The sequence below is a fragment of the Callospermophilus lateralis genome, chromosome 16 (assembly GCF_048772815.1).
Source record: "Callospermophilus lateralis isolate mCalLat2 chromosome 16, mCalLat2.hap1, whole genome shotgun sequence".
NCBI classification, from domain to species: domain Eukaryota; kingdom Metazoa; phylum Chordata; class Mammalia; order Rodentia; family Sciuridae; genus Callospermophilus; species Callospermophilus lateralis.
This window is the reverse complement of record NC_135320.1, coordinates 12,169,526-12,179,144: the sequence shown is the minus strand read 5'-3', so window position 1 is coordinate 12,179,144 and position 9,619 is coordinate 12,169,526. Positions and strand designations below refer to the sequence as shown.

At 32.5% G+C, this 9,619-nt stretch overlaps 1 protein-coding gene across 1 annotated transcript in view; it reads right to left on the bottom strand.

The window, feature by feature from the left end:
- Positions 1–4,089: 4,089 nt before the first annotated feature.
- The window catches only part of Ube2v2 (ubiquitin conjugating enzyme E2 V2), a 34,378-nt gene continuing 28,848 nt past the window's right edge, over positions 4,090–9,619 (bottom strand). Inside the window, exons 3-4 of the mRNA XM_076835940.1 lie at positions 9,241–9,366; positions 4,090–5,001 (exon numbers count right to left, since the gene is read on the bottom strand). Of these exons, the coding sequence (XP_076692055.1) occupies positions 4,855–5,001; positions 9,241–9,366 (273 nt within the window). The 3' untranslated portion in view covers positions 4,090–4,854. The remainder of the gene's footprint in view (positions 5,002–9,240; positions 9,367–9,619) is intronic.

The window sequence follows — 9,619 nt, the reverse complement described above, 5'->3', positions numbered from 1 at the left end:
TCAGACAGGGTCTCACTAAGTTGCTGAGGTTGGTCTCAAACTTCTGATCCTCCTGCCTCAGCCTCCCAGTAGCTAGGATAACAGGCATGCATGAAGTGCCTGGCTGGTATCATATTTCTTAATCGTAAATGAATTCTACTGATGCTTACCAGAAAAGTAAAATCCGTGTCTTTTACATCCTTCCCAGTAATAAACAGTACCATAATTTTACATACAACTAAAAAAGTATACTTATAAAAGAAAAATACAGGGGAGGGGAATGCCTTAAATACTTTCTGAAGTTTTACAGTTTAAAAATACATATATTCATTGTTGAAATTTTATATTTTAATATATCCTGCTAAAACTTCACACTTTAACATAAATTTTCTAGATTACTTTGCAATCTATTACTAATCTATTGTCAAAAAAAAAATAAAGAACACAGATTCAATTGTTAAGAGTGCCCCCTTGTAAGGGTTGAAGAATTTTTTCTTAAATTGCTCAACTACTGCACTGAACAAGCAACATCCTTGTTATTTGTCCTTCACTTAGTATAAATACAATTATGCATTGTCTACCTCTTTTTTAACCCCCAAGTTTTCAATTCTGTGAATATCTCAATGAAATTGATACAGGTACATTAGGGCTTATATTCTTATTATGATCAACTATTATTATTCACTACCAATATTCAAGAATTTGCTTATTTACTGACCCCAGATTTCTGTTATGGTTTCTTTGTGTCAACTATTAGGAGAATATTAACTTTATTTCTGTACAATCCTTCGGCTCCCCAAATTTCTAATAGCTGCTCACTGCTGAACAAAGACCAGATAAAAGAATTCATGTAAGTCTACATTCAACAGCAAATGGATCACTGCGCAACTCTTACATAGCATTCCTTTAGAAAGGAATCTTTCCAAGTTAAGAAAGTGAGATGTTTTGCTTTTATTTTATAAACAAACATGAAGGAAAAAGAACCTGGGTCTTGGATCACATGTAAAAAATTAGACAAGCAGACTCTGGGGAATTTTTTAAAATGAGAACATCCTACCAAGGATATAAACACCATGGCAACCTCTTCCTATCTGATGGTTATTCTAAAATCACATTACTCATTCCAGGAATTCTCAAAACTGCTTTATTTCACAAAAAGGTGGTTTTGACTTGTCACTTATTTTATATATTATCCAATACTTTCAATAATTTTCTCTTCAGAAATTTCTTTTGGTGAATTTTAATTTTTGACGTTCTATAGTATTATTAAATAACCAATATTTTCAGTATGAATTATGTTAAGACTGCCATCTACTCTTTAGTAACTTCTATTAAGGCATATTTAGCATAAAAGATATTCCTTCTTTTTAATAAACTCAGTATTGGGTGGAAATTAACCACTAATGTTCCTATCAATCTATAATACACTATGCCCATTCTTATTTTGGTGTTTCTGGTTACAAAACATGTACACCTTTCTAGAACCTTGAGAAGCTGGAATCTTTTTGTCAAAATCCATTAAATTTGCCAAATTGGTGCAGGAAAATTATATGGATACCAAAAAAGCAAAATCAGTCTCTTTTACATCCTTCCCCACAATAAACAATGGCATGACTCTCCCTATATATCCAAAAAGTATACTTATTAACAGGAAAAATCTAGGGGGGAAAAATCCTTAAATACCTCTTGAAATCCTATTATGCATGATAATATCCTTTATCATTAGTATTTTTATTCTTTAAGATGTACAAGAACACAATCACATGTTCACTGAAATAGCAGACATGGCTTTGATCAAAGACAATATATAGTTCAGTGCTGTATAGTTCAATGATGTACCTATCAGAACCACCTAAAACTATACACACCAAACCTAATAAGTCATTAATAGTTTCCAGCAGTTCTCTAAATTTTCAAATATTTTTCACATGTAATTACTACTACTAATATGTATATTTAGTGGCAATTAACATTAAAATCAATCTACTAGTATTAAGTAATTCAGAGTAATAAACCATGAGTCAAATAATTCACTCTTTAAGTACTCAAGCTCTAAATATTATAAATTCTTTTAAAGAATATTATAAATTTTGTTTTCACAACCAAAAACTTAAATGCCATTGACGATCCTTCCAAATATTTATGTCTAAAATCCTGGAAGGCTACGCACAAACCCCTAAACAAATGTCATTACTTTAAAATGCTAGGGAAAAAAAAAAAACTTTAATCATCAATTCTGAAAATTAGTTAAGTAATTAAAACCATTAAAGCATAACACTGACCTAACAGGACAAGAATTTTATTTTTATAATCTTTATTAATATGTGATCATCTTCAAGGGTCTTACTTGCTAGCCTTTTAAACAAATTTCTAAGGCAATTTTACAGTTCATTTGAAAGGTGATATCACATAACTCCTACAACCTTCGACACTTTACAAAACAAAGGAAAAATTGTTTCAAAACTGCTATCTTAGAAATATTACTATAATTTAGAGCAGCTCTATGTTAACTCATATCAATCAGTGCCTTAGATTGCCATGTACATCTTGATTGAGACATGCAATATGGATTCTGCTTTGGAAATTAGTTAATTGGCATGCAGATTTCTGCAGAGATCCATAATCCCAAAAAACAAAGGAAGGGAAACATTATAGGGCTGACTGACAACATATACTAAAGGTGGGGGCAGCTTTCACAACGATGGATATGGGGTAAGGAAAGAGGACATGAGTTCTTCAGCTTTCCAACAGCAATCAAAATTACTAGCTTCTATATATGACAAGACATATTTTCGAAGTGGAAGTTATTAGACTGACTCATATCATCAGTTACCATCAAACTCTACAAAGTGTCAATGTAATCCAATTTAATCTTCTTTAACCATTAAAAAAAACTTTAAAGACTATTCCAAGGTAACAATTCATTTAGTCTATTTTAATAAATTACACATTCTAATTTGTATGTATGTTCTTCACATGTCATTTTAAAAGTATTTAAGACATCTTTGATAATTAAAATAGAGTAGCCATGTTGAAAATAATAAGTTTACATAAACTATTACGGACTTGAATGCACTAGTGATTAAGGTAGCTCAAGGCTTTAACTTTGAATGAGCTTAATAAAAAACATCAGGGTAAATTTGAGGTATCTATCCCTATATTAAATGTTATACTAAAATGCTGGGGCGTGGTGGCTCACACCTGTAATCCCAGCAGCTCTGGAGGCTGAGGCAGAAGGATGGAGAGTTCAAAGCCAGCCTCAGTTCAAAGCAACTCAGTGAGACCCTGTGTATAAATAAAATTCAAAATAGGGCTCAGGATGTGGCTCAAGCCCCATTACCAAAAAAAAAAGTAACTAAAATATTTCAAATACTTTTAAAACAATTCAAAGTTGATTATTTTTCATTTACTATGTTAGCAAAGTTTGAATATATAACTTGATATTTTGACAATTGTGGTTTTGGTTTACCTATATATTCTGGGCTGAGAGAGTGAGACAAATTATTAAACTTGCCAAAACAAAAGGAGCCTACCTGACTGCCTTTGATATGCTTCAGTGAATTCATAAGAAAACAACATGTTCAACAAAACACTATACCCAGTGCTTGGAAGTGAAAACAGTGACCTGAAACTTCATGTAGCTTTGGTAAAAGCAAACAAAAATGAGTTTCTCCCTTCGGGGTTACATATTTGTTAGAGTACAGAGATAGATATATTAATCCTGGTTAGTATTAAAAGCATTAACTTAAAGAGGAAATGTCTGCAATTAGTTCAATCTATTAACTAAAAGTATCACAGAAAAAAAGTTATAAAGAAAAAAAAATATGTGTTTGAATAGTTTGCAACCTGTAATTCTATACGAATCACTAAAATTCAAAGATCTTTTTAATTATATTATTTCTGGTAAAATCAAATCTAAAATATAATACCTGGATTCCTCCTTGTTGAAATAGAAATTAAACTAATTATGTAATTTTTAAAGTAGATACTCTGAAAATCCCAATTCACAAGTATACAAAATAGGATAAATAATAAAGGGTGTATATGAATGAAAAGCTACAATAATTCCAATTTTTGCCACCTTGGCAAGGTACTGCACATATACATTAATATAATAGAAATGGCACAGTCTCTGAGGACACGTTCCACATTTTATTTACATTTTAAGACTAACTTTAATCTCAAAATCACATATCCATACACCTATTTCCTTTTTGTTGACTTCACTTAAACTTAAATGCATGGTTTATTAAACAAAGACTGTAAACAAATATTTACCATGTTACATGTAACACACAGGAACAGCTTTTAACAGAAATCCATCGACCCCCCCCAACATTTTTTATTATAAATACAGGTATCAAAACAATCCTGAACATATTTTTGATACTACTAGTAGTCAGCACCCACACCGCTTCAAAAATTACCACAATTGTGACAATATTCATTGTACCTGCTACTTAAACAATTTCAACTGCAGCTCTTTCACTAAGTGAGATGGACAAAGCATGCCATTTCTGTTTGTCTTTCTTGAGATTTTACTTTTCAGAAACACGCAAGTTTCCAATGCATCTGACACTTCTTGCCATGCTTTCCTCTTGTAAACCTGAATTCTATTTCGAGTACTCCAGGTTCATGTTTAAATGACAGTGCCTTAACAAAAGAAAGAAAAATTGTGCTGCATTTTTCCTCCTGTTACCTGAAAACATAATGGGTGTACATATATTAAATATATCCTTACAAATGTCCGGGTCATGTTTACCAGCTGGAATTCTTTTACTTAATGTGTGGGTAATTTTGCATTGTGATATTTAATCAAGACATTAATATGAGTAGAAGGTTGTTGATTTAAGACAAGTTTGAGATTCACTAAAATTAATTGTTGTACGTTTGTCCTTCTGGTGGCTGTGGAAGCTTCATATTTTCTTTGGACATCATTAGACGTCTTAGCTCTTGAAGTACAACTTTAATGCTATATGAATTTTGCCATTTTGCTAACACTGGTATGCTTCGTGCATCCACCTGAAAGGGGAAGGAAAAAGGACAATTAACTTCTAAGTTTAAATTATTATGGCACCAATTTTTTAAACATGCTTTAATAAGAATGTTATATAATGAAATTTTAGATTCAGAAAGCATACTATAAAATTACAGGTTCAGAATGAATACAAAATTTAGGGAAATATTTCTGCTTTAACAGGAATTTCCTAAAAATGTTATACTAAATAACTAATTTATAAAAATATATATAAGTTTCTTCTTAATGATATAAGGTCAAAAAATTTCTATTTCCAAGGCCACTACCCAAAATCTGGACAAATTAACTCAAACTGAAATTCAGATAAGAGTTTCTAATCTGATCTCTGCATTCAGACTTTTCTTTTCAATGTAATCCATTAACCTTCCACTGTGATTGACTAAATTGGGCTAAAACTTCTTCAAAGACCTGATTGTCAGGTATTGACATTTATCTGGGGATAGTGTTATTTCCTAAAAACCCCATTCAGGAAGCTTTTTAAAATCTGACTTCAGAACTCACTCATTGGGGACCCTCCTATCTTTCCCCACCTCCCACCCTGGGTGTTTGTCAATAATCACTGGGGGACTGGGGTGTTCAGTGGTAGAGTGCTCACCTAGCACATGTGAGACACTGGGTTCAATCCTCAGTACCACTTAAAAATAAATAAATAAAATAAAGGTAGTATGTCCATCTACAACTAAAATATTTTTTTAAATTAAAAAATAAGTAACCACTGGGAAGATAACCAATGGAAAGATGACCAAAATACATAAGCACAGAAAAGCTGGAACATGAGATGTCCACAAAGGCACCAAAAAGCTCCAACATATGCCTACAAATATAGAAGACTACATGCAAATATAGGGCTGTGCACAGGCTTACAAAAGACCCCAGAGGCCATAAGTTCTCACTTACAGCTTTCCTTGAACAATATACAAGATTATCTGTCAAGTGGAAGACAGTTTAAATATATTTTTAATCAGTATATTATACCATGTATTAGAACAGAAAACAAATGTTATGATTATCTTAGTATGTGCAAAAATAATTTGACAAAATCCAACAATTTTTCATGATATAAACACACAAGAAACTACAAACAGAAGTGAACTGCCTCAATTCTCAAAAGGGAGTTTACAAAATCACAGTTAACATCATTCTTAATGGTGATAAACTGTTTCCTTCTCAGATCAGGAACAAAAACAAGGATGTCTGTACTTATCAATTCTATTTGACACTATACTGAACAGGACACTTAAGTAAAAAAATGAAATAAAAGGCAGTCGGCTTGGAAAGACAGAAATAAAACACTCTCTATTTGCAGATGACACAATTTTGTATACAGGCAATTCTAAAGACTCCACTGAAGAAACTATGAATAATAAGCAAGCTCAGCAGGGCTGCAGAATACAAGTAAAAATCACTTACAATGCATAAAATAAAAACTAGCCAAACAATGCCATTTAATACGGGGTCAAAAGAATACACAGGTATAAATTTAACAAAAGAAGTATGAGACGTACGTATTAAGAACTATAAAGTAGTATGACGATGACAATACTCCTCAAATTAATGTACAGATAAAATTCCTATAAAACTGCCTTGGGCTGGGGATGTGGCTCAAGCGGTAGCGCGCTCGCCTGGCATGCATGCGGCGCTGGGTTCGATCCTCAGCACCACATACAAATAAAGATGTTGTGTCTGCCGAAAACTAAAAAATAAATATTAAAAATTCTCTCTCTCTCTCTCAAAAAAAAAAATTTTTTTCAACTGCCTTTTTCAATTCTCAGAAATGAAAAAGGTGATCCCAAATTCATACAGAAATGCAAGAAACCCAGAATAGTCAAAACAATACAAGAAGGAAGAAAAGTACTAATTTCAAAAACTGCTGCAAAGCTACAATAATAGCCGGGTATGGTGGTGCATGCCTGTAATCCCAGCAGATCAGAGGCTGAGGCAGGAAGATATCATAAGTTCAAAGTCAGCCTCAGCAATTCAAGGAGTACCTACACTGCTTAGCAAGATAGTCTCAAAATAAAATATAAAAAGGGTAGGGGATGTGGATCAATGGTTAAGCACCCCTGGTTTCAATCCCTGGGCATCAAAAATAAATAAATAAACAGTAAAAATATGAGCTTTCATTTTGTATATCTTTTTAAATTCCATTTTCCTAGCAATGTTTACTGTGTTTTACAAAGTACAGATCTACAACAGGTTAAGCCAGACAAATAAGTCAAAAAATATGCCACCCTAAGCAGCACAGCCCTAGGGTACAAGAACACTTGTATATGAATGTTCATTGTAGGGGCATTGGAGCTATGGATCAGCGGTAGAGCGCTCACCTAGCACGTGCAAGGCCCTGGGTTCGACTCTCAGAACCATATAAAAAATAAGTAAATAAATAAAGGTATTAAAAAAAAAAAAAAGAATGTTCATTATAGCAATCTTTTCAGTGTAAACTAAAAAAATGTAAAGGCCCAAAAAGTGGAAAATGAATATTAAACAGTAAAAATGAGGGCTATAATTTGCATGCTTCAACATGGATGATCTTGAAAATCACTAACATGATACCATATAAAAGTGATATAATCACAGACACAGATACACAAATGCATAGTGAAAGCAAGATAATTATGTACAGAATGATAAACACCAAATTAAAGATGGGGCTTCCACCGCAGAACGAGGACAGGGAAAGAGGAAAGCACCACACACAGAATTAACTTTAGAATGTCCTTTTGTATTAAAATTTTTTTAAAACAATTACAAAAAAAGATAAATATTAAAATTTGACAAAGTTAGGTGAAAGATATATAGATGTTGGTTATATCATTCTCGATGTTGGTTATATCATTCTCTAAAACTTATCTATATGTTATAAATGTTTCCAAAACATCAAAAATATTTGATCCTGGCACAAAGCCCCTGAAAAAATAAAATCACAAAAATAAAACAAAGAAAAATAATAAATGTATATTAACTTTAAGAAAAGAATAAAAGGGTGATTCCAATGAGTAAAAGAGGGGACATAATTCAAATTAGGCAATCAGGAAAGACTTCTCTGAGGAAGTGCCATTTACACTGAGAAGTATTCATAGGGGATTAACCAGATCAGAAGATGAAATTCTCAGAAAGAACAGAAAGTGCAAAAGTCCTGAGGCGAAATGAAAAACTTGCTCCTTTATCAGTTAGATTTATAACATGCAGACAAGCTTATATCTTGTGAGCTCCCAGTGAGCCATGGAAAGAAATATGCACACTGAAGAGGAATATGAAAAAGAAAAACCTGGAATAAATCCTACAATGCTGGAACACAACAAACGGCATCAAGATAAGGCTGTGGTTTTTAATAGATGGCAGATAAGAAAGAAACATGGAGGGAGACACAAAATGGATGATACATGAGTAACATGTTAGTAATGTAAAAAGGAATATACAAGAAGTCAAGCTGTTTGGTGAGGGAGGGATACTGGGGATTGAACCCAAAGGCACTTTACCACTGATCTACATCCCCATCCCCAGCCCTTTCTTTTTGTTTGTTTTTTTTAATTTTGAGAAAGAGTCCATTAAGTTGCTTGAGGCCTGATAAATTGCTGAAGCAGGCCTCTAACTTGCAATCCTCCTGTTTCAGCCTCCTGACCGAGTCACTGGGATTACAGCATTCACCACCAAGTAACTAAATCAAAGCTACAACTTATTTCCTAAAACAGATGTATTTTGCATGTAAGTATGCTCTCAACATGGCACCAAGACGGTCTGGACTTCAAGGCCCTAACAGGAATGAACCTAGGAATCTATTCACATAGCAAATTCAGCTATTTCTATTAACTTATAGGGGTCAGGAACAGCATGTCCTTTTGGTTTATTTGCTTAACATGACATGCTCAGCCATGACTGTTACAATAGGCACACTTGTTCCTCCCAGAAAAACATCATTTGTGAATATTCTTCCTTTTTATCTTAATAAATGTACCCTTATCCCTAAAGAAAGGAAATAATAGTCATCTTTTCACAAATAAGGATTTAATCAAACTATGTCTACAGATTCAAACAATAAAATCTTAACAATTAACTGTTATCATCACATCTACCTAGGTAGGTGCATTAAGGTTTTTAAGGATACACTGATTTATAAAGAAAAATAATATGAGACAAGCACCTTTTTTTAGTCTTTCAGCTAAACAAAAGTTCTTTAAAACTTTCTCCTGACTATATTATATAAAATAACTATTTTAACTTACCATTCCACTGGAATTATTTATTCCATTCATATTAATTTTTGTTACAAATCTAACTGATGGAGGAGCTTCTGGGTATTTAGGTCCACATTCTACTTTCAGGCTATATATTCTGTTTTCATAATTTGTCTGAAAAGGAAAAGAAAAAAGATAATCATAATTATAATACCTGAAATAATAAAGAATAAATGTACTCACTCTGACAGTAAACTTAAGAATTTATTTTTCTACATTTAATTGGTTTATATAGTTAGGGAAAAATGCAACAAACATACTGAAAAGCAGAAATTTTATAAAATTAAAATAATTCTACAAAATAACATAATCAGAACTCACTTTTTGTAGTATATACAATGCCTATGACAAATAAGGAAAAAGGAAA